Raw genomic sequence first — 26,325 nt, 5'->3', positions numbered from 1 at the left:
AGGCGAAATAACAACAGACCCCACAGAAATACAAATGATTGTTAAACAATACTACGGGCAACTCTACTCCAACAAACTAGACAACCTGGAGGAAATGGACAAATTCTAGAAAAATACAACATTCCAAAACTCAATCAGGAAGAATCTAAAAACCTCAATAGGCCAATAACTATGGAAGAAATTGAAGCAGTCATCAGAAAGCTTCCAGCAAACAAAAGCCCAGGGCCAGACGGCTTCACAGGGGAGTTCTACCAAACATTCAAGGAAGAACTAAAACCTACCCTCCTCAGACTACTACAAAAAATTCAAGAGGAAGGAACACTTCCAAGCTCATTCTATGAAGCCAGCATCACCCTAATACCAAAACCAGGTAAAGACATCACAATGAAAGAGCATTACAGGCCAATATCCCTCATGAACATAGATGCCAAAATCCTCAACAAAATCTTAGCAAATCGGATCCAGCAGTACATCAGAAGGATCATACACCATGACCAAGTAGGATTTATCCCAGAGATGCAAGGATGGTACAACATCCGTAAATCAATAAATGTGATACATCACATAAACAAATTGAAAGAAAAAAACCACATGGTCATATCAATTGATGCAGAAAAAGCATTCGACAAAATCCAACACCCATTTTTGATAAAAACTCTCAGAAAGGTGGGAATAGAAGGATCATACCTCAACATAATAAAAGCCATATATGACAGGCCCACAGCCAACATCATACTCAATGGACAAAAACTAACACCATTTCCCCTAAGAACAGGAACAAGACAGGGATGCCCACTCTCACCACTCCTGTTCAACATAGTACTGGAAGTATTAGCCATTGCAATTAGACAAGAAGAAGAAATAAAAGGCATCCAAATTGGAAAAGAGGAAGTAAAACTGTCCTTATTTGCAGATGACATGATATTATACATACAAAACCCTAGAGACTCCATGAAAAAGCTACTAGACTTAATACATGAATTTGGCAATGTAGCAGGATACAAAATTAACCCCAAGAAATCTGAGGCATTTCTATACACCAATAGTGAACTTTCAGAAAGAGAGATTAGAAAAACAATCCCATTTACCATCGCACCAAAAAAATTAAGATACCTAGGAATAAACTTAACTAAAGAGGTTAAAGACCTCTACTCAGAAAACTACAGGACGTTGAAAAAAGAGATAGAGGAAGACATAAACAGATGGAAGAACATACCATGTTCTTGGATTGGTAGAATCAACATCATTAAAATGTCCATACTACCCAAAGCAATCTATACATTCAACGCACTTCCCATTAAAATACCAATGGCCTTCTTCAAAGATCTAGAACGAACTCTCCAAAAATTCATCTGGAATAAAAAAAGACCCCGAATAGCTGCAGCGATCCTGAGAAAGAACAAAGTAGGTGGGATCTCAATGCCAGATATCAAACTGTATTACAAAGCCACTGTTCTCAAAACTGCCTGGTACTGGCACAAGAACAGACATATAGACCAGTGGAATAGAATAGAGAGTCCAGAAATTAGCCCGAACCAATATGCTCAATTAATTTTTGACAAAGGAGGCATGAACATACAATGGAGCCAAGATAGTCTCTTCAATAAATGGTGTTGGGAAAATTGGATAGATATATGCAAGAAAATGAAACTAGACCACCAACTTACACCATACACAAGAATAAACTCAAAATGGATAAAGGACTTAAATGTATGACAGGAAACCATAAAAATTCTAGAAGAATACAAAGGCAACAAAATCTCAGACTTATGCCAAAACAATTTCTTCACTGATACAGCTCCTAGGGCAGTTGAAACTAAAGAGAAACTGAACAAATGGGACTACATCAAAATAAAAAGCTTCTGCACAGCAAAAGAAACCATCAACAAAACAACAAGAAAACCCACCTCTTGGGAAAACATATTTGCCAACGTCATATCTGATAAGGGCTTAATCTCCAAAATTTATAGGGAACTCATACAACTTAACAAAAAGAAGATAAACAATCCAATCAAAAAATGGGCAAAGGATCTAAATAGACACCTTTCAAAAGAGGACATTCAGAAAGCCAAGAGGCATATGAAAACATGCTCAAAGTCACTAATCATCCGAGAGATGCAAATCAAAACAACAATGAGGTACCATCTCACACCTGTCAGAATGGCCATCATCAACAAATCAACAAACGACAAGTGCTGGAGAGGATGTGGAGAAAAAGGAACACTTGTGCACTGCTGGTGGGAATGCAGACTGGTGCAGCCACTATGGAAGGCAGTATGGAGGTTCCTCAAAAAATTGGAAATGGAACTCCCATTTGACCCTGTGATCCCACTACTAGGAATATATCCCAAGAAACCAGAAACACCTATCAGAAAGGATATATGTAACCAGATGTTCATAGCAGCACAATTCACCATAGCTAAGATCTGGAAACAGCCTAAGTGCCCATCAGTAGATGAATGGATTAGAAAACTGTGGTACATCTACACGATGGAATACTATGCTGCTGTTAAAAAGAAGGAACTCCTACCATTTGCAACATCATGGATGGAACTGGAGAGCATAATGCTAAGTGAAACAAGCCAGTCAATGAAGGAAAAATACCACATGATCTCACTCATTCATGGATAATAAAGACCATTACAAACTTTTGAACAATAATAGATACAGAGGCAGAGCTGCCTCAAACTGATTGTCAAACTGCAGTGGGAAGGCCAGAGAGAGTTGGGGGGCAGGAGGGAGGGGAGTAAGAGATCAACCGAAGGACTTGTATGCATGCATATAAGCATAACTAATGGACATAAGACACTGGGGGGTAAGGGAAGGTAGGGGTTTGTCAAGGGCGGGGGGGGGGGGGGAAAGGACACTTATGTAATACCCTTTGTAATACTTTAAGCGAAAAATAAAAAAAAAAATAAAAAATAAAAAAAAAAATAAATTAATATATTGTTATATGTCAGTTATATCTCAATTTTTAAGAAATAACTTTGAAATTTGAATTTTGTTGATAGTTGTACTACTATACAAATTTACCAAAAATTATCAGCTCTACACTTGAAAAAATAGGGGTATGGTTTTCAAGCTTAAATTGCAGAAATTTAGGTATAAACTATCTAAAGTTGAGGTTTACCTGGACGCACATACCAGGTCATTAAAAATCCCAAAATGAGAATTGTGAATGCTGACTCTTTGTCTCATTTAAATACATTGGCTCTCAGTGAAATGAGCTTTTTTCAATTCAATTCAACAAAAAGATACCAGATATTTTTTATGTACAATGTAGTGAGGGAATGGGGGGTGGTATTAATTAAGATGTAGAATGTTATAATTGCCTAGTAGAGGTACAAGGCACTGTAAATGGAATCAGAAAGAAATGATTAGTTCTTTGTGTACATTGGAGAACACAGGTAGAATTAATGATTGCGGTGCGGATGGGTGTAGTAGGCAGTGGTAGCTTAGAGTGGGGAGCTGCATTCTAGGCTGAGGATGGCATTAGGGTGAAAGTCTAAGCCTGGCTGGGCAAACAATAGGTCTCTTTTAAGTGGAAATATATTTCCTTGGAATTGGTAAATGATAAGAGGGAGGAAAGCCATTAATGGGAAACAAGATTGGAAAGCCTGAATTCTAGGAGCAACAGTGCCAGGCTGAGGTGTTGGAACTTTGTGTGGTAGACCAGTGAGTAGTATTAAACTTTTGCTTGGTGTTACCCCAAAATAATATTTGAAGACATGTGCCACTTTATACATTTTTATTGACATTGAAAAACAATATTATGACCACTTTTAAAAAAATATTTTATATGTTTTTATTGATTTCAGAGTGAGGAAGGGACATGGGGAGAGAGATAGAAACATCAGTGATGAGAGAGAATCATCAATCAGCAGCCTCTTGCATGCTCCCTAATGGATATTGAGCTTGCAACCCAAGCATGTGCCCTGACCTGGGAATCAAACCTCCACCTCCTGGTTCATGGGTTGACACACAACCACTGAGCAACACTGGCTGGTAACTATTTTTAAAAGTGCTTTTTATTGAATTATTATTTACTAGAGGCCGAGTGCACGGAATCGTGCACCAGTGGGGTCCTTCAGTGTAGCCTGCAGGGATTGGGCCGAAACCAGCAGTCCAACATCCCCCAAGGGATGTAGTAGGGCAAGAAGTGGCAGGCAGCCAGGGAGGAGCCTGAGCCCAGGCTGGGCACCGTGCCACTCCTGCTCATCCCAGCCCCAGCCACTTGATAGGCTCACTGCCACTCCGCTGAGGTCTCTGCGTGCCTGTCCTAGGGCAATACCGGTGCGCCCATGACCAAGAAGAAGCCATGGACTCGTACTCAGTCAGTCCTGATGCCGGTACTGATCCTGGTCCCGGTCCAGGTGAGGGAGGGGTGCGCAGAGGGAGTGTCTGCGGGAGAAGTTCATGCCGCTGTAGTGGTGCTTTGCCAGCCATGAGCCCAGCGTCTGGTGCCCATCGCTCAGCTGAGCAGCGCTCCCGCTGTGGGAGCACACTGACCACCAGGGGACATCTCCTGTGTTGAGCATCTTCGCCCTGGTGGTCAGTGCGTGTCATAGCAACCGGTTGAACGGTCACTTAGGTTTTTATATATATATAGACTAGAGGCCCGGTGCACAAAAATGTGTGCACTCGGTGGGGGGGAGGGGGGGTCCCTCAGCCCGGCCTGTGCCCTCTTGCAGTCTGGGACCCCTCGGGAGATAACAACCTGCTGGCTTAGGCCTGCTCCTGGGTGGCAGAGGGCAGGCACAATCTCTAGGTGCAGCCCCTGGTCGGGCTCAGAGCAGGGCTGATTGGGGAGTTGGGGCACCGCCCCCTGTCATGCACAGAGCAGGGCGGATCGGGAGGTTGCGATGCCACCCTCAGTCATGCTCAGGGTAGGGCCGATTGGGGGGTTGGGGCACCACCCCCTGTCACACTCAAGGCAGGGTCGATGGGAAGGTTGCGGCGCCACCCCCTGTCATGCACAGAGCAGGGCCAATCGGGGTTGGGGCACTGCTCCCTGTCACGCACAGAGCAGGGCCGATCAGGGGGTTGAGGAGCTCCCCCCTGTCACGCACAGAGTAGGGCCGATTGGGGAGTTAGGACACCGCCCCCTGTCACACACAGAGCAGGGCGGATCAGGGGGTTGGGGCGCTGCCCTCTATCACCCACAGAGCAGGGCCGATCAGGGGGTTGGAGTGCTGCCACTGTCACACTCAGGGCAGGGCCGATGGGGAGGTTATGGCTCTACCCTTTCACGCACAGAGCAGGGCCCATCAGGGGGTTGGGCACTGCCCCCTGTCAGGCACAGAGTAGGGCTGATAGGGGAGTTAGGGCACCGCCCCCTGTCACACACAGAGCAGGGCAGGGATCAGGGGGTTGGGGCGCCGCCCTCTATCACCCACAGAGCAGGGCTGATCTGGGGTTGGGGCGCCGCCACTGTCACACTCAGGGCAGGGCCAATGGGGAGGTTATGGCTCTACCCTGTCACACACAGAGCAGGGCCTGTCGGGGGGGGAGGGGGGGGGGGCGCCGCACCCTGTCACACACACAGCTGCAGGGCAATCAGGAGGTTTGGGCGCTGCCCCCTGTCACGCTGATCCGGTGCCAGGAGGCCTCGTGGCTCCACTGATCCCGGTGCTGGGAGGCATATTACCCTTTTACTATATAGGATAGAGGCCTGGGGGCCAGCTGGTTTGCCCTGAAGGGTGTCCTGGATCAGGGTGGGGGTCCCCACTGGGGTGCCTGGCCAGTCTGGATGAGAGGCTGAGGGCTGCTTTCAGGCTGGTGGTTGTTGACTGATGCTCCCAACCGCTCCTTTTTTTCTTTTTTTTTCTTTTTTTATTCTGGGCCAGCTTTAGCTCTGGCTCTAGCTCTGAGGCTTCCGCTGCTGATTGCGTTCTATAATCGAAACAATGTATAACTCCAGCTCTGAGATCCTGGCCGGCTGAAAGCTGGTTTCTGGGGTTTTGTTTAGCTTCTATATTTGTTACAAAGTTTCTTAGAGTTGCAGCTCAGAGGCCGGCAAGTCAGGCAGGGAACGTTGGAGTCTGCAGTCACTGGAGCAAGCAAGCCTCATGTTCGCTTCCAGCTGCCTGGCTGCCGGCCGCCATCTTGGCTGACAGTTAATTTGCATAAGGATATGCTGATTAGCCAATGGGAAGGGTAGCGGTCGTACGCTAATTACCATGTTTCTCTTTTATTAGTGTAGATATTATCAAAATAGTAAGAATGTTTATTAAGCATACATATAAACATTTATTTTACATGGAATCTTTAATGGAATGGAAGGTGAGGGTGACAGGCATGGGAATATAAAGTTGCTTTGTAAAGGGCAGCTTCAGTAATTATTTGTTTGGTGAAGGTGAGAGGGAGTGTGAAAGAATACTCACCATGAAGCCTTTTACCACAGATACATCAATTTTAGGAAAGAGTACAAATGGAAATTGAAGATCTGGAAATGAATTCTTTTTTAAATGACCCTTGCCTGCTAGTCTATATACTTCCAGGAATATTCTACTCCCCCTCAAAGACCCACATCTACCCTGTGGTTTGTAAAAAAGAAGCATGTGACCTGGGCAGTGCAAAGTTACATTCAGGAGGTAGTTTTGGCAAAATATCAGAGGCTTCTGAGGGTTAACTAAAATAAGAAGCACGTAGCTACTAAATCATGAGTAAGTGAGAGATTTTTAAAACTCTGTAACTAATCAGAAAATGATTACAGTACTTTGGCAAAGAAATACTGAGTTTATATTTTTTAATTGATATCACATTATATTAGTTTCAGGTGTATAACATAATAATTTTGTATTTGTATATATTTTTAAACTTGAGGCTTGGTGCATGGATTCGTGCACTGGTGGGGTCCCTCGGCCTGGTCTGCACCCTCTCACAATCTGGGACCCCTTGGGGGATGTCAGACTGCCAGTTTCGGCCCAATCCCCGCAGACCAGGCCAAGGGACCCAACCGGTGCACCACCAGGCTGGTTTTGGCCCGATCCCCACAGCCAGGACAAGGGACCCCCCACCGGTGCACAAATCCATGCAGCAGGCTGGTTTTGGCCTGATCCCCGCAGGCCAGGCCGAGGGACCCCACCAGTGCACGAATCAGTGTACTAGGCCTCTAGTATGCATATAAGATCTTTGGTTAATCTCTTCCCACTCTCCTTCCTCCCCTTTCCCTCAGATTCATCAGTCTTTTCCATGTTTCCATGACTGTGCGTTGAGCATCTGCCCCCTGTGGTCAGTGCGCGTCATAGCTATCGGTCGAACGGTCACTTAGGCTTTTATATAGAGAGATTAGAGACCCAGGGCATGAAATTCGTGCACTCAGGGTGGGTCCCTCAGCCCAGCCTGTGTCTTCTTGCAGTCTGGGAGCCCTTGGGGGATGTCCGACTGATGGCTTAGGGCCATCAGTCGGACATCCTTAGTGCTGCCACGGAGGCAGGAGAAGCTTCCGCCACCACCGCTGCGCTCACCACCCGTGAGCCTGGCTCAGGATTTCTGGCTGAGTGGTGTTCCCCCTGTGAGAGCACACTGACCACCCGGGGGCAGCTCCTGAGTTTAGCGTCTGCCCCTGGTAGTCAGTGCGCGTCATCGCGACCATTTGTTCTGCTGTTTGGTTGATTTCCATATTGGCTTTTTATTATATAGTATGATTACCACAATGTCTAGTTAACATACCTCACCACACATATTTATAAATTTATTTTTCTTGCGATGAGGACTTTAAGATCTATTCTTTTAGCCTCTTTCAAATATGCACAATAGTGTTCTTAACTCTAGTCTGTATGCTATACATTACAATCCCAGGACTTACTTATTTCATAACTGGAAGTTTTTATCTTTGACCATCTTCACCCATTTGCCCACTTCCCATACCACTTCATCTGGCAACCACCAATCTGTTCTCTGTACCTGTGAGTTTGATTTTTTCTTGTTTTGTTTTAGGTCCACATTTAAGTAAGATCATACAATATTTGTCTTTCTATAATTGACTTATTTCACTTAGCATTATATCCTGAAGCTCTATCCAGGTTCTTGCAAATGGCAGGAATTTATTCTTTTTTATGGCTGAATAATATTCCATTGTATTACCACATTTGCTTTTTTCATTCAACCATACTGAGTTTGTTTATATGTGTGTGTGTGTATTCATTGATTATAGACAGTCATTCTATAGTTTAGTAAGGGAAAAAAAGTTAAACATCCAAATGGGAGTATCTCATTTATTTTACACTTTTAAAAAATATATTGATTTTAGAGAGAAAGGGAGAGGGAGAGATAGAAACATCAATAATGAGAGAGAATCATTGGTTGACTTCCTCCTGCACGCGTCCTACTGGGGATCGAGCCCACAACCCGGGCATGTGCTCTTTGACCGGAATCAAACCAAGGACCCTTCAGTTTGCAGGCCAAAGCTCTATCCACTGAGCCAAACCAGCTAGGGCTGTTTTACACTTTAATGAGTAGTTTTAATATATAATTTTTATACCTTTAAAGGATTGGATTTTTCTTTCATCATTTCACTCAGCTGAAGACATTTCAGAGTATTAATTTTACTCAGAGCAGCCTCTGTACTTGGAATACATTTCCTCATCCGGACTATCTTCTCCCACTCCTTGATACCATTTCTTCAGGGACACCGTTTCAGAATAGTACCCAATTTTTTTTTAGATACTCTCTATAAACTGTGCCCATTTGTTTAATTCTTTGGAGAGCTTAATTAGTGTCCTGTGAGGATGGGACAAAAGAAACAAGCCACACATTATATAGAGAGCTATTCATGATTACCCACACCCTCCGTCCTGGTTCACTTCAGCATATTGCACATTTTGTTCAACTCAGCTTTGACACATTCTTTCTTTTCCTACCTATTTTTACTATTCTCAATCTGTAGCTAATTTGGAAATACTTAAAAGACAATGTTTGATTTTGAAGTCATTTTTCATACCTAAGACAGAAGGAAATTCTTAGCATCTAATATGGTACATATTTTCTTAATCATTATTATTTAGACCTGTCTTTATCCAGTTCTGATGTGAGGTTAGCATCAAGCATTAATAATGTATAACACATCTGATAATTGGAAAGATGAAGTTCAAAGCCTACTCTGCTATCTTTTAAAAAAAATCTTTCAGTCTTATAAAATGGAAAAATTTAAGATCTGAAAACACTTATGTATAAATGATTGATTCTGTTATATTAGACAGAATTGTGCACACAAAAATTGCAACAGATTTTTGTATTTGTAGAGGCCACATATTTTGCATGTAATTCTAACTTTCATTTGATTAAAAAATAGCAGAACGTTTTAAAAGTAGCTCAAGTCCTAAAATGTAAATTTGGCTCATCAACTGGAAATTTTTCCTGATCTCGCTTTACATGCTAGCTGAGTACCTAATCCTATAACCTTGAAGTCATAGTGTTTAAAAAGCAGCAGGTTAGAATCTCAGAAATATTCTGACAAGGTGTTCTTAGGCAAACTAGCCTACCGTGCAGTAATGTTTTAATTTCAGTTCCAATTAAAGAACTGACATGTGAAGCCAACTTTACCAAGTGGAAACAATTAAAGTAGAAGGAGTCAATATGTCCCTCTTTGTTGCCATATAAAAATTGAAAATCCATAGTTTTCAGTGGCAAAAGACTGCAGAGATCCTATTAATTTATTTTCTAATTTCAAGTAAAGTAAAAAAAAGCCTTACAATTCATGCATTTTGAGACATTTGAAAAAATCCACACATTTATAATAAATCCACCATAAGGGGAATTTTGAAAACTAGCAAAATTTTAAATTGTGCTTGATACTTATTTGTTTGTTTGTTTATGTCTTCTTTTGGGGAAACTATTCTCTGCTGCTTCTTTCCAACCCTGCTCCCAGAATGATCGGTTGTAAATCTCACGTGAACTAGTTTGTGCAGTTCCTCAGGAATGACTTTAGGTTTCAGGAGGAGGATGCTGTTGTTTGACACGTTGATGGAGCAGTGTCAGGAAGAAAAAAAATTTCTTCTACCTTTCTTACGTTCTCCAGGTGGGATTCTGTAAATTAGACTGATCAAAACAGATTAATAAGAGAAAAGCTGGAGATTTTTGACATGTGCATCACACAGCGATTGCACCCAGATATCAGTAACATAAAGTGGTGTTTTGAACTTGGGTTCATATACCATTTTATTCTAAAACAAAAAAAAAGGCACTTGAGGCTTTAAGGTCAGGGAGACAAGTTACAGGAAGGTGACCAGGAAGAACATGGTAAACAAGAATGTTTATTAAGGTTTGTCATGCAGACTTAGTCTTGACTTCATCATTGGTAAGAGTTGTAAAAAGTACCCCCCTCCCCCATTTCTAATTTGGAATTTTCATATATTCATCTTTACCCAAAAATTCCATTTTTAAATACTATTATTATTATTTTTTACAGAAGGAAAACAAGCCCTGTTTTTAAAGCTTTTTCTGGGCCTGTTGGTTCCCAATGGCCTTTAGCTCAAAATGATTCATAAGCCAGTGAGGCATATTTTAGGGTGGCATATTCTGGTACCTTTCCAGAGTCAAGGTGACTATGTTTACATTTCAGTTCTACCATTGTGCCTTGGGTAAGGTAGTTACCTTCTCGGAGTCTGAGAGTAAAACTGTTATCAGTGGAAGTGGAATTCTTGGGGTGCCGCAAGGAAAAGAATTTCCTGAGGCCCCCACGGGAGGATGGGCTTTTGTGGAAAGTTTTAGTAATGTAAAATTGCCGAAACCGGTTTAGCTCAGTGGATAGAGCGTCGGCCTGCGGACCAAAAGGTCCCAGGTTCGATTCCCGTCAAGGGCATGTACCTGGGTTGCGGGCACATCCCCAGTGGGAGATGTGCAGGAGGCAGCTGGTCGATGTTTCTCTCTCATCGATGTTTCTAACTCTCTATCTCTCTCCCTTCCTCTCTGTAAAAAATCAATAAAATATATTTAAAAAAAAAAAAAAAAAAAAGAAAGTTTTAGTAATGTAAAATTAAGGTGGTTTCCCTCCAAGGTCCCATCTCTGTCTGTCTGACCATGGAAGAAGTCCAATCTTGTCTGCAGCAGGGCCAGAATTAAGGCCACTGCCCAGTTTCTGCTTCATATTAAAGTCCAGTCCAGCATCTGGGTAACTTTAGTTCATGTTACCAGCTACAGTCCATTGTGTGTGAGGTCTGCACAGTCATGTACCATGTGGCTGCTTAATGCCATATACCTATGGAGAGAACAGGTATGTGCAGGTCACAGAGCAAGAGAATACAAGAGTGAACAACAAGAGAGAGGGTATTCTTTGGTGATTTCAACCTGGAACTTCCTTTGCAAGCTTCTGATGGGGTCCACCCCCTAGCCAATTCATTGTTCCCCAGGCCAGACTGACATACTAGTACCTTCCCTACTTCACCCTGACTTCACCGCATATGTGCCCATGTCCCCTTTGTTGGACACCTCCCCTCAGTGATCTGCAGGGAATGGACCAGTGGTTGGCTGTAGCTTCCTGGCAAAGCTGCCCAGATGACCATGCTTATAATGCCTGGCCTCCCCTTTGTTCTCTTCCTATATTAATATTAACTAGCTTTTTATGACAATAACAAAACTACTTCCTAGCTTTGTTTAGGAATTTAAGTGAAATAATGAGTACGACGCAGCAGTGTCTAACACATAAGGATGCTAACCTCTCATTATTATTAGTTATTACTAGAGGCCCGGTGCATGAATTTGTGCACGAGTGGGGTCTTGCAGGGCTGAAACCGGCTCTCCGACATCTCTCGAGGGGTCCTGGATAGTGGGAGGGTGCAGGCTGGGCCGAGGGATCCCACCGGTGCATGATCAGGACTAGGGAGGGATGTGGGAGGTTGGCCAGCCGGGGAGGGACCGTGAGAGGGCCCCAGGGTGTGTCCGGCCCCATCTCGCTCAGTCCCAATCGGCCAGACCCCAGCAGCAAGCTAACATACCAGTCAGAGCATCTACCCCCTAGTGGTCAGTGCACATCATAGAGAGCGGTTGAGCAGTCTTAGCATATCTTAGCATATTACACTTTGATTGATTGAATGGATGACTGGACAACCGGACACTTAGAATATTACGCTTTTATTATATAGGATTACTATTACTATTGCACCACTAATGTGATTTGGAAAGCGCTGGGAGCTTTGGTGGTTCCTGAAATAATCTTTCTAATTAAATGACTGCTTATGGTCCATGCTTTTAAGACCAAATTCTTAAAGGGCTTTTAAGAATTCCTTCATAACAATGAATTTGGGAGTGGGGAAAGAATAGCCCATCCTTTTTCCGCCCCTTTTAATTTTATTCTCATTTTATGTTCTTTTTGAACAAAGACATTTCTTTCATGTCTGTTTTTCCCACTCTCATTTTAGCTCCAGGGACAACATTGCTCTAATAGTAATAACTTCTTCAGGAGTGATTCTCAGATGTTTTGATGATTTTTATCTCTGGTTCTCCTTTGTTTGTTGTTTTCATATTCAGATTTTTTTCTCCTGTTATGTTAATATGGCAGCATTATGAGCCCCTTGAGAGTAAGTGCCTGGGAAATTTGGGACCTGCTTAGAAGAAAGGTTTTCTTTTATTTTTCAAGAAATTGAGCTTGCATTGAAAGATGTATTGTCAGGAAATATTATTAGCTTAATATTTTGTTCTTTGAAAATCATCTCACTTTTTCTAAACCCACTAGATAGTATCAGATATAATTTTATAATGTAATTGTTCCAAGGCGACAGTGAGAGCAATGAATTTTTCTTTTGATAGTGACTGTCTTAATTATGATTAGTTTTTCTCATTCTATATATAATTGATATTATTAGGCAAAAAAAGGTCAGAACTGATATGACAGGTCACTGGTTTATTTTACAAAATATACAGTCTTGTATCTCACATACTAGGGTATGTTATGTGTAGCCTGTTGTAGTTTGCCTGGAAATTTTTTATCATTTAGAATTTAATACCATTTGGGGTGGAACCTCCTGTTGTCCATATAAGAGTAAATTTCTTCCTCCCTGTTCTTTGTAATCAACATGCATTTCCTTCCAGTATTTATTGAAAGTTGGTTAAGAAAAAGGACGCTGCAGTCTGATAGACATAGGTTCTAATCCAGTTACTCCACTTATTGCCCTTCATTGCACATAGTGTTTTCAACGCCTGTGAAAGTTAGTTTCATCTTCCATAAACGGACAATGAATTTGTAGAATGCCTTAGGTTATGCTGGATAGCAAGTGATCTTAAAATTCTCAGTGGCTATGACAACAATAATGTATGTCTTGCTCATGCCACATATCTGTCATGGGTTGGTTGAAGCTCTGTTTAAGTTGTCTCCACTTCAGAACCTAGACTGTGGAAGAGGGAGGAAAAGAGACATGGAGAACCACAGGCTTTAAACCTTCTGCCCAGAAATAGAGACTGTCACTTCTGCCCACATTTCATTGGCTGTTGCATGTCACACAGCTACTCCTGAGTATAAGGTGGCAGTGATTCTAACACTCCCACAAGAAGATAAACCAGAATAGTTGGCAAACATTGATACAGGCTACCACTGAAAGAATAAAAATATCCTAGATCATCAAGTGAGGGGTCAGGAGAGATATATAGAAATTGCCCCACAGAATGTTTGCATGTTTATAAAATGCAGAGGAAGTTGATCTCTTTGTATTCCCAATCCCAGAAACATAGTTTAATGTTTAATAAATATTTGCTTAGCTGCATAATTTTACATACCAAACAACCCTAATTAGGGCAGTTACAGTACTAGAACATTTTTCTACTGTGTACTGCCTAACACATGAAAAAAAAGTTATCAAAAACTAACCTCATTGTGGATAATCATACAATAGATAAATGAGTTAAGTATTTTATTTTTAAGTATTTTAAAATAAATCTTAATTATCTGCCTTTCCATTAGATTCCTTAATTATACAATGTTTAAGAGAAGCCAACAGAATTATCTGAGCTGAATGCTTAGTCTAACTGGGTTGTACTTTCCCCATTAAATTGACCAGGTAATTGGAAGTGTATGGGTTTTTTTTTTTTTTTAATTTGTTCTTTTAGTGTTTGGTAGATTCATTCTTTTTTTTTTTTTTAATGAGAAAAAAGGCAACTATATGTTTACTATACATGTACGTGCTCATATTATATAATGTTTGAGTCACCACCAATGTTACTGTTTTCCCTTTCATTTTAAAATTAAGACAGTAAAGTTGACTCTTTTATGTGTGTTCAGTTTCATGAGTTTTTGCATGTATAGATTCATGTAACTATGACCATAATAAGCAGGTACAGAAACTCTCCTGATTTCCTGGCCTTAGCTGAGCAGACTCAGAATTTAAAACTAAAACGAATAATATCAGATGAAAATAAATGTGTGTATAATTACAACTCTTAGGATTTGGACATTAGTATTAATGTGTACTTTTATCTTCATAATATAGTGTCTGCTTATTGACTCTGACACTGAGGTGAAGTGATGATGGTAAAGAAACATCGAAATCCTTTTAGCATTTCTGTGAAAGCTAATATAACATTTGTCTCAACTTACTTTAATGCAGATAACTGAAAATGTTAACTCTTTGCAGTTTGGAAGTGAATTTTCTGTTATAATAAAGTTATAGACCTTTAAATTGGCTTCTGTTCACAATATCTAACCCTTTTCATTTGGAACATAGGATTGGAAATACTCTCTTCTCATGCTCCTAATTCACTTCCTGATGCCACTAATCATATATTTTTAGATTGCTCAGAGTAAATGTAGGTGTTGGCAATTCACTTAGTGGCGGTTGCAGTGTCATTAATGAAATAATGGTTGAAATATGACTTACTTTATCTTGACTTGTATGACTCTGGGAGTGTTGAAAGTGTCTCCAGCAATAGGATGTCCTGGAGCACAAGCATTTTGTGCTACTTAGACCTTTAGCTAGAAGTCTTTGTAGAACTTCCTCTATGTTGAGTAAGTGATTGGGTCTTGCAGTCATTCATTCATTCAACTATATAATTTAAGTATTTTAAGGACAAGGCATTGATCAATGAAATGGGGAGAGACAGACAGACAAGTATACCCTTGGGATATGAGCATGTACAGTGAAATTGCAGGATGGGGAAATAAGTGCTAATAGAAGTGTAAGTGCTCTGGCATTGAGAATAGAACTGCCTACCAACTGCCTGGAAAAGTGATATTTAAAATAATAATATTGCTACAGCAGGGATGAACTTTGAAAACACGCTAAGTGAAATAAGCCAGACACAAAAGGATAAATATTGTATGACTTCATTTATAGGAGGTACCTAGAATAGCGACATTCAGAGAGACAGAAAGTAAAGAGCTAAGAAGAAGCAGGCGTTGGGAGTTATTGTTTAATGGATAGAGAGTTTCAATTTGGGATGATGAAAAAGTTCTGGATATGAATGGTAGTGGTGATTGCACAACTTCTGTATGTACTTAATGTCACTGAATTATATACCCCAAAACAATCAAAATGGTGAATTTTATGTTACATATATTTTACCACAATAAAACAAAAAACAATGGGAACCATGAGACTTTTTCATTTATAGCCTTACCCCCATTCTTCTAATCAAGCTAATAGTTTTGCATGAAATGCCATATTTAATAAATTCTAAAATCCTGTTCTATTTAATTGAAAAAAAATAAATTACATAGTTTAACATGGGTGACCCTTGAAAACATTATAAGTAAAAGAAGCCAGATACAAAAGACATATTGTATGATTCTATTTATATGAAATGTCCAGAATAGCACTTTATAGAGCTAGAAAGTAAACTAGTGGTTGGTTGTTTAGGGCTGGGAGAAAGGAATTGTAGACTGAGGGACATCTATAAGAGACTGCGAGGGGCTACAGGGTTTGTTTTGGGGGAATGAAAATATTCTAAAATTAGATTGTGGTAAGGGTTGTGTCATCCTGTAAATGTAGTTTAATTTAATTGAATACTTTTTATGGGTGAATTTTATGATATGCAAATTTTATCTCAAGCTATTTTTAAAATGCTTAAAGGTAATGATGTTTCTGTTTTTTGAAGTACTTTCTTTCTTAGTCATGTACCTTAGGTTTCTTGAAAACAACATGAGAGCATTTTATATTTAAAGTTCAGCATTTTAAATATGCATATACTTCCTAACAAAGCTATCATCTGAGAGGGCTTTCTGATTGGTAATTATCAATGTGAATGCAGAGACATCTGAATGCAAGTATTAATATATTTTATAACTCTCACACACTGAGGGACTTTGTTAAGCTGGTAGTGTTCGTATTCGAAGCTAGGTCAAATATGATTAATTTGATGAGGGCAATAAAAATGAAACTTAACATTTAAAGAAAAATGTCCCCATACACAGGGTTGCTTTTTAAAATTAAGCCTGTTTTCATTTAATTCGTTATTTTTTCTTTGCTTTTTAAGTTTATAAAAATGTGGCAAATCTTGAGATCGTTACTAGTTTGTAATAGGAGAGCTCCATGTAAAAGCACCAGGTAGAAACACTACTATTTTGGTAATCTGGTTAGCCATTCTCTGGTCCCTACATAGAAAATGGTCACCATCTGTATTCTAAGCAGCCTTGATACATCAACCCTTAAATTATAAATGTCTTTATATTAAAATAGATGCTGTTTGCATGCACACTTATCTGTGTACTCAGACTCTCTCGCCCAGGTCAGAGCTCAGGTTGCTCAGGGCTGCCATTCTTCTGTTAGCCACACTTGAACTAAGTGCCCCTTTCTTTCTGATGAACCTGGACCCCATATATCATTTTCATACGATAGTACACTGTGAATCCAATCTGAAGCTCCTTTTAGAAATAGAACCAATAAAGTGTCTGAGTTTTACTTATGTATACATTGACTTGTATATTTACATATGATTTTTAACTTATTCCAAAAATCAAGACAGGCTGATTGCATGCTTATTTACTGGCTTGGATATGTGCTTGTTTACCTGCTTTAGCCAATTACTAATTGAAAATTTGTCGTCCTATCAAATAGCAATTATATTTTAGACCTCTCTCTATGTATACTTATGTGGTTCTAACCTATATATCTTATAAGTTTGGGGTTGCACTTGACACAGTCCCACCCATTATAGAGATCCAGAGAGAGGACGAAAGCATAACCCCTGCTCCATCTTAGAAATCAATCATACTGCAGAGCAGAAGCAAGGGAGCTCTTAGTAACTCTAGGACAGGGGTGGGCAAACTTTTTGACTCGAGGGCCACAATGGGTTCTTAAACTGGACCGGAGGGCCGGAACAAAAGCATGGATGGAGTGTTTGTGTGAACTAATATAAATTCAAAGTAAACATCATTACATAAAAGGGTACGGTCTTTTTTTTTTTTTTTTTTTTTTTTTTAGTTTTATTCATTTCAAACGGGCCAGATCCGGCCCGTGGGCCGTAGTTTGCCCATGGCTGCTCTAGGAACAGGTTACACAGGAGGAATCACAGAGGAGAAGGCATCCCTTGCATGAGAGGAATCCCAAAGGAAAAGTCATCCTCTTATATGAGAGGAATCACAGAGGAAAAGTCATCCCTTGTGTGAAAGAACCTTAGCTATAAGCTGAACCTACAAACAAAAGAATTTGGACAGGTGAAGAGATTAAAGGTTATCTGGAACCAACAGTGCTGAATGAGATCAGGATAGAAGAAAAAACAAAACAAAAATATTGTTTCTTTCAGGTACATTATGTTCAGTCATGATTCTTTTAGTAGGTAAAATATAGGCTTTAATGAAGGGAAAGTTTATTTTTATTTTCTGTTCTGGTGCCTACCATTATAAAGTTATGAGTGGGAAGTCTTATTTTGAGATCCAAAGGGGAAACCCACCACATTCACCCTCCTTGTTTCCTATTAACGGTGTAGTTTGTAAATGGTCATACTGTGAGAGGGCAGGCTTCCTCCAATGAGTTCCTGTTCATAGCCGTAGGCCACCCTGTGTCTTTCTAGAGAAACTATACTACCCTTTCTGGTTGTGGTCATGTTTGCTGGGTACACCCTTCAAATTTATTTTATGTAGATCAATACAAATGACCTCTCCTTCACTTACTATTTAAGGGAACTAGCTTATTGAAAAGCTGTTCTACTTATTGATGGGTTTCCATTAATCTGTATGAAAATGTGTTCCCATGAATTTTACATACGCTCCAAGAAATAAGAAGATTAGATCATTTTTAGTTTGTTTTACTCCTCACCCAAGGATATTTCTCCATTGACTTTTAGAGAGAGTGGAAGAGAGAGGGAAAAACAGAGAGAAACATTGATGTGAGAGAAATACATCGATTGGTTTCTTCCTACGCACACCCTGACCAGGGCCCAGGCTAGGGAGGAGCCTGCAACCAAGGTTTGTGCCTTGACCGGAATTGAACCCAGGACCCTTCAGTCCCCACAGTCCCCAAGTGATGCTCTATCCACTGAGCCAAACCATCTAGGGCAAGATTAGATCATTTATATATTAAGTGTTACATATAAGCATATACTGGATTATTTTATTTTCACAGTAGTCCAGTAGCCCTCTGAGGTAGAGATTACCACTATTTTCCATTTTACAGATGAGAAAACCAAGGCATAGATATTGAGAGTGAAATTTTATTTCTCAAGTTTTTTGTTTTGTTTTCCCCCCACTATTTGGGAATGTTGATATTCAGGTGTGAAGTACGTGAAAGGCAGAGAACCATAGCAGAAGGCCAACATAGTTACTATAGGGTACATCATGATCGGTGTTACCCTAAGGCCTGCTGACTAAATATCCAGCCAAGGATTGTAACAGTTCTGCGAAGGGAAGTTTCTGATAATATGTTGATCAGTTATTTTTCTGCTAAATAAATTCTTCAACTCCAGTTCCAATAAATTAAACAAATAGTAACCAAATATAGTGAGGCATTTATACATATATATAAAGTCTGGTAGTGAAGGTAGATAAAGGATATCCATGAGTAATATTGTCTGGTTATTTGAATTTCTTAGCCAAACAGATTTTTTAAAACAACTAAGCTGCTACCAAGAAGGTGACTGATTTAATAGCTCTTCCACTTTGGTAAAAATGCCAATTTTCATAGTCAATGGAAAGAAAATGGAGAAACAGAGGGCATGCTTGATATATATGCATGACTTACCCCTGAATAACTAGGAGATGACCATATGGAATTAGCTGACTCTTTGGCTCCATAAAGTCCCTCAAAATATTGTTCTAAGGGTAAAATGAAATAACATATCAAAGTACAGGACTTTGAGAACTGAAAACCATTGGACACATGCAAGTTATTAAAAAGAAGGTCCTTTCTTAACATTTGTATCTCTATTGGATTCTTTGCATTCTTTTTGTCCTCTCCCTCCCTCCATCCCTCCTTTTCCCCTTCACCTCCACCTCCTTTCCTGTCCTCCCATTGATGAGGACACTGCTTGGAACAGTGGAGTTGGGCTAAATCAGCCATATTTCTCATTGTTTGCAGAGACGGTTATATTACAACTTTCCTTTCATTACTCCTTTTCCTCCTCCCTTTGTATCCTTGGAGAAATTTTAAAACAATCTCTGGGTTTTCTAATTTGTTTCACTCGAATTTGCTCTCCTTAACTTTGCAAGATAAATTCTTCATCCTGTTCTCCCCTTATTTCTCTTCGCTGAAACTTGGTGGCATTTTAAAAGGCAGATGTCAGTAGTGACTAGGGCAAGGGTAATTGTCTGGTTCTCTGCCTTTTGCATAGTAAATTCTCACAAAATGTGTTCATTAACTAGCTAGAAAAGAAACAGGTGAGTTATAGATTAATTTTTCTCCTTCATTGTTTAAAAAAATAAAGTGTTGATGTGTCCTGAATTTGGAAACTTTATTCAAGTACACAGGATTATATGGCACCAACTGTTTGTCTTAAATACAGTATGGGGCAAAAGCAGGTTTACAGTTGTTCATCTGGAAAATGATACAGTAATCTATACTAATAAAAGGGTAATATGCTAATTAGACCTGGCATCTTCCAGACGTCCTTCTGGACAAAGCCACGATGGTGGTGGGGGCTGAGGCAAGAGGCGATTAGGGACGATCAGGCCAGCAGGCAGAGGCAGTTAGGGGTGATCAGACAGGCAGGCAGGTGAATGGTTAGGAGCCAGTGGTCCTGGATTGCAAGAGGGTTGTCCAAATGCCGGACATCCCCTGAGGGGTCCCAGATTGGAGAGGTTGCAGGCCGGGCTGAGGGACCGCCCCCCATGCACAAATTTTGTGCACTGGGCCTCTAGTTAATAATAATACAGGAATAAAATAAACTTGTTTCACATACTCACAACTGTAAACCTACTTTTGCTATTAAACCACCCCTGTATTGCTGTTTCTCCTGCTAATACAACAGGCAGAATATAAAGCTGCTATGAGGCAAAGGAGAAGTGTTTATTTTGAAATATCAAAATTATTTTTACACTTTAGGCATTACATGAGTTTATCTCTGTTTTGTCACCTAAGAGAAATGGTGCATGTGAGGAAATAACTCTGAAGTGGAACCATCCAAAAGGAATATTAAATTCCTAAATGTCATCAGAGCACACCGCAGGTGACATTCACTTTGAGAGCCTACATGACTCGTCTGTGTTCAGCTGTGTTTATTTGCTTCCACTTGTGAGTGCTGATCTGAGGGAAACCATTCCCTGATATGTTAAGGTGATTAATGTTTTCTCCTTCCCTATTTTTAAAGGAGATGGCGAAAGTCCTTAATCACCCCCGTGTGTATGCTTTCCTGCACATACCGGTGCAGTCCGCCTCGGACGCCGTGCTCATGGCAATGAAGAGAGAATACTGCGTGGCTGACTTCAGGAGAGTGGTGGATTTTCTGAAAGAGAAGTAAGTCTCTTAGCACTTAAGAAAATGACCATTTCTTTTTTTTCTTTTAAAAGCATGTGGCAAAATGCACTTATTGTAGCCACAATTAAAGGCACCAGAGAAAAGGTGAGACTTTTGAAGCTTTCAGAGCCTTTGCATCCTTAGGCACCTTGATGTGGTTTTTTGCTTTCTCTCCACCTTCCATCTGTACATCAAATAGTGTTAATTTGTGTAGGATTGCTAGTGCTTCCTAGGTAATGTGTATTGTGATCATTTTTATACCTGACCCACTAGAGGAAAACTGCTTTATGCTTTGCTCTACTTAAAATCTCCTTTCATGTGGCTTTTTGAATTTGCAGGCTGGTTTTGACATGGAGGTAGGCCACATCATGTCACTACACAATCAATAATTTTCTACTAAGTAGCATTTCTTGAAGAGTCTCTGGAACGCCTTTGCTTTTACATGCTAGCCCTGTGCTTTACTTGAAGAATTGTGAATTTATAAGGAGGTTTGGGGATTCTATTTTTTTAAAGTTCAAATTGTTGTTGACCAAAATTAAGGCATTTTACACAATCTCAGGCATGAATGATCATTTTGTTTCCACAAAACCACTTGCAGTCCATGATTATATTCTTCAAAACTCCTCCTCATCATCACCAACATTGAATGCCTTCTGTGATTGTACAAGGAGACAGCAGTGCCAGCCAAGGTCATAGAACTTTCTCAAGTGGAGGGCATTGTTCTCCCTCTGGGGATATGTCATTTATCTGGCATATTTGTGGCATGCATCTTCCTACTTTCCATAATTTTCTTCATATTTTTTTCTTCTGTTGTTTTTCTTAATTAAGACAACTTTTATTTCCATCTTCTTGTTTATAATTATGTACCTTTGTACCATGTATTTTATGGTTACGATGGTTTTATATAAATTGCAAGCAATTATTTTTTCCATCGTCCATTAGTCACTTATCCTGACTACAAACACATCTTTTAAAATCTTTTGCTTCTGTTTTCTTTCTCCTTCCTTCCTTCCTTCATGTGTCTGTCTAATATTTTTAGCCTCAAATCATTTCTTGATTATTCTAACCACCTGAAATAAAGACACTTAGTGTGCATTCAGACAAATACAGCTAATTGTTTGAATATTCAATCCAGTGAGTAGAAGGTATATATATTCTAGGATTCCAGAATAATGATCACTAAGTATATACAACCTCCAAAGTTAGAATATGGAAGAATGACTGATCTCTAGCGCCTCTCATACTTTCTGATCTTGAACAGAACTGAGGTCAAGGCTAAAGAATAGGATTTTTATATTAGATCTGTCTGTTGTTGGCCTGTATCTCATTTTTACATTTATTCCTGCTTATTATAGGTAAACTTGTTTCGTGTAAGAGTCCTTTTGGGCACAACAGCACCAGTGAATAGAATGTTTTTGAAATTGAAAAAAAAAATCCTTGCACCTGTGACATTTCTTGCCTCTTGCTTACCAGAGCAGTAGTAAATAATGTGCACAATTCATACCTGTTGCACAAGGTTTTGCCAAGTGCAGACATGCATCCTGTTGTGCAGAATAGACTAGAACACTTTCCAAATGGTTTGTTGTATTCATATGATTCAGTGAGGTTAAGGAATCAGCACCTCTCTTTTACCTCCATTTGGGCGAGTGCTGACTCAGTTGTTTGGGGAACTACTGTGGCTACTTCACTGGGCAACAATTTCACAACAAGTTCTAGCCTTTTATGTTGCTCCAAAGATGGACCTGTTAAATTTGTTGCATCTTGAACAGTTTCAATAGCATCCATGAGCTATATAGAGGTCAATGATGATCACGTCAAAGTATTAGAAAATAGTTTTATTCATGGGCTAAGCTTGTAGTCCTTTCTTTGGATTCCAAGTTACCCTGAGGCATACATGGAGCTTTTCTTGAACCATTTCAACTGGCTGGAAGATCTTAGAACCAAGTACTCCACTTAGGCATCTCCAGTGTTTCCAGCTCTAACGATCCCAGGAGAGGATATTGGAGATGCCTAGAGAAGACACCCATCCTACACCCATTGATCCACGGTTTCAGTTTCAAGTGCTGTGAATCACTGGAATTGTAGAGTATGGTCTAACCACTTAACATCCCCAAGGGGGCTTTTTTTTTTTCTTTCAACTCTGTATTATGTATGTGCAGTGAGGGCAGAAGCAATCATGGTATACAATTTCACACTTAGTTGTAATTTTATAATCTATAAGATGTATTGAAAGACTGTAGCATGCAGCCAATAAAATATATCTGATATAGAGAGCTGATGACAGAATAATTACTGGGACCCTTTGGGGGAAAAAAATAAGAAATCATATTATCACTACCAATATGCTAATCCTTGACTAGTTTTATACAGTTCATCAGCCATAAAACTGTATATTTAGTTCAGTCCACCCCGTTGTTGCTTGTAACACACCCTCACTCCTGTGAGGACACTATCATCCAGCTTTGCTTGCTAGTGAAAGAGCTTCCCTGTCCTCTCGAGGAAGTGAACCCACCCAGGGAATAATTTTCAACTAGAATGGACATTTAGAAATAAATTGCATATTTTAAACAGACCTCTGGTCTGATATTCCACTTATTTCTTTCTGTAAGAATACAGCTTTATGCCAAACAGATTAGTGCTAATTGGAAACACCAGAGTTTCAGTGGTTCTATAGAACCACTAGTTGGGATAACAGCTCCAGCACAAAAATTGTTTTGTCCAGTTTATTGAAATTCAATACAGTATTGTCCTTCTTAGAAAAAGGGTCCAGCACTCACATGTCGCCCTGTTTTATGCTTAACACTGTGCCCTGCAGCGGGCCTGGCCTACAGCCAGGTGAGGGGTGCTCTCCCTCCTGTATAAATGGAGCTCAACCTCTTTCCTCCTCAGAAGTCTTTCAAGCCTTTTTTTGTGATAAGCCCTTATTTTTCTCAGCAGTGTGAGGCTTCTTAAATATTCATGTTATGAATTAAGGACCAGGTATTTTCTAATCTGTTTCCTCAAAAAATCCAGTCTTAAAAAAAACTTGTAGCACTTAAGACTAAAATCCAAACTATGGGAGTTTCCCTGAAGCCGCGGGCTCATAAACGCTAATTCAGCAGCATGCCTGGTGCCATGTTTCTCAAACAGTGGAGGTGAAATCTTTTTAATTAATTTTCTTTATAGTTGAAATTGGCCCGAGTTATTACTGGGAGCAATATAAGTTTACATACGAGCCAACTTGAAGCTGATTCATTATTCCCTTCATTTGTTTGAAAGTTGGCAACTGTTATCATAACAGCAGCTGGATTGGAGATAACCTAGCAGAGCTGGCACATGTTGAGGCCTATGGGAGTTTATTAAATCGTGCAACCTTTGCAAAGAAAAGTGTCTAAATTACTTAATACACTAATTTAAGACAGCAGTCCAGAGCAGACAATCATATGACTTAAATTATGCTATTCAGATTCATTAATCCAGTCAGAAAATTAACTAAGAAATTTGCTGTTTTTATTTAAGTGGATAAGATGATTTCTGGAAATATATAAGGGGATTTGTAGGGATATGAAAAAAAAAACCTACCTAAAACAAAGCAAGAGGTGCAATTCTAGTTTTAGATTTATATGTTTTTATAATTTTTAATAAATACCTCAGAAATTTATTTTTTTAATTACCTGCCACTTAACTGCCTCTTCTTTGATCTTTTAAGCATATAACTGGAATAAAAAGAGTAAAAAGCTTGAATTATTTTTATTTTCTTGTGTAATTTTGAAAGAGTTATTTCCCAGTGAGAGGAATTTTCACTTTGATATGGTCAGGATGATGTAATTTGGGTTCCCAGGACCTTGGGGCCTTGGACATAGACCATATTTGTCCACCTCGGTGGAGCAGTATTGTCTTTACACAATTACTCTCCAAAATAAACCATATATTCACATATGTTAAAAAATGACAACATGCAGAGTTCTCTCACTATATGTTCTAATGCTAAGTAAAAGATCTCCAAGTCTACAGATCCACACAGGACTGTGGGAAAGCAGTATGTAAGAATGACAAGAAATGGAACAGTTTATCTATTCGGACCTAACTGTTTACACACATCGTTTTGTTGGAAGTCCAGTGTGGCCTTTGGTCTGTGTTAACTAGACCTTAAACTTGAGAGACCAGATCCATCTCCCTCACTCAGTAACTACACTGTGAATTCATGGGCACTATGTTTTTACCTGCAAGTAGCATAGAGGGAAAGTTACACCTTACTGTAGCATCTGTGTGTTGGCTTCTAATTCCATGACATTATCCAGCTCAGGATTTGCCAATGTCATTGTTAATGTACAATCTACAGTGGATAGAATATTAACCCTTTTAGCATCACGGCGTCTATTCGCATACCCTTGAGTTTATTGTACCCAGAGATTTCCTAGTGAAGTGCAACAACCAATAACAAACGAGCACTGAGGGAGAGGGGGATCTTTTCGTGGGGAGAACTAGAGGGAAGTAGCAGCCCTGCGGAGAAAGGTTTGTTCTCTGACCTGTCCACTGTGTACTCAGACGGTGAAGAGGCCCAAGGCCAAGGGGCTAGGTCACTTGGCAGGATGACTTCTGTAAGTGAGTCACTGACTTAGCTCATGTTGTCCAGCCTATCTTATGACATACTTTCCCAGTCTATCTGCAGAAAAGGACGCGAAATCATTAACATCCTGAGTTATTTTTCTTCCTTTCATTAGTCCCCATCACCCATGTGTCCTGGAACACAATCTGATAAAAGACAAGTTATGTTCAAGTTGTATTTTATTCTGTTTTTTTCTTCTATCTTGTTTTAGTCCTGTGTCTTGGAGACACGAGTAGCAATATTTGTGAAGAAAGAAGAAAAAGAAATTGAAATTTAAAAAGAATGATTGAGCAAGGATTAGATAATTAAGGTTTCTTTCAGATGCATTCCCAGATGGGTTTTTGTTCACCAAATAACCACCTCCAAAATAATTAGGGAAAATACTTCCCTCAAAGATATTTTCTGGCTTTATTTCATCACTTCTAATATCTCTATGTTGTTATTTTGGGTGTCCCTAAGATCTTGTTCACTGTTTTATCTTTTCTTATATTTCTTTCTGAGGTAGTGAAGTTCTTTTATTTTCCCTTCTGTCCCTTGCTACTTTTCAGTTTTTTCAGGAGAATTAATACATATCATTGGAACACTTATACAACAGAAAAAAATGGCGTTTTTTCTTTTGCAACATGTTACATTTATATTTGGAAGATTTTGACATTATCTGCTAAATTCCTTATGATTTTGGGATTACCCCAAATTTGATTCAGTAGTGTGAAGACAAGTAAATTTTCTATTGATTTCTCTGTTTTTCTTCTAGTCTGGTCAAGAGAGAAATCTCATCATTCCTAATCTCCTTCTATTTTATATCCTTCCTGTATAGTATGATTGTGTTATTTCTTTCAGAAACTGAGACGCTATGTTCCTTTAACCATTTGTACATCTTTCTCTACCTCAACATTGGTTGTAAACATAAGGGTCAAACCTTCT

At 39.7% G+C, this 26,325-nt stretch overlaps 1 protein-coding gene across 4 annotated transcripts in view; it reads left to right on the top strand.

Annotated features, from left to right (window-relative positions):
• CDKAL1 (CDK5 regulatory subunit associated protein 1 like 1) overlaps positions 1 to 26,325 on the top strand; it is a 643,254-nt gene that overhangs the window by 401,324 nt on the left and 215,605 nt on the right. For all 4 annotated transcript variants that reach the window (XM_070405653.1, XM_070405651.1, XM_070405652.1 and 1 more), the window contains one exon: positions 20,668 to 20,813. In XM_070405653.1, coding sequence (XP_070261754.1) covers positions 20,668 to 20,813 — 146 coding nt within the window. The remainder of the gene's footprint in view (positions 1 to 20,667; positions 20,814 to 26,325) is intronic.

Source organism: Myotis yumanensis, unplaced genomic scaffold, assembly GCF_028538775.1.
Source record: "Myotis yumanensis isolate MYYU_CA2020_CCGP unplaced genomic scaffold, mMyoYum1.0.hap1 SCAF_2, whole genome shotgun sequence".
In the NCBI taxonomy this organism is placed as follows: Eukaryota; Metazoa; Chordata; class Mammalia; order Chiroptera; family Vespertilionidae; genus Myotis; species Myotis yumanensis.
Note: the sequence above shows the minus strand (reverse complement) of the source record. Positions and strands in the feature narration are given on the sequence as shown.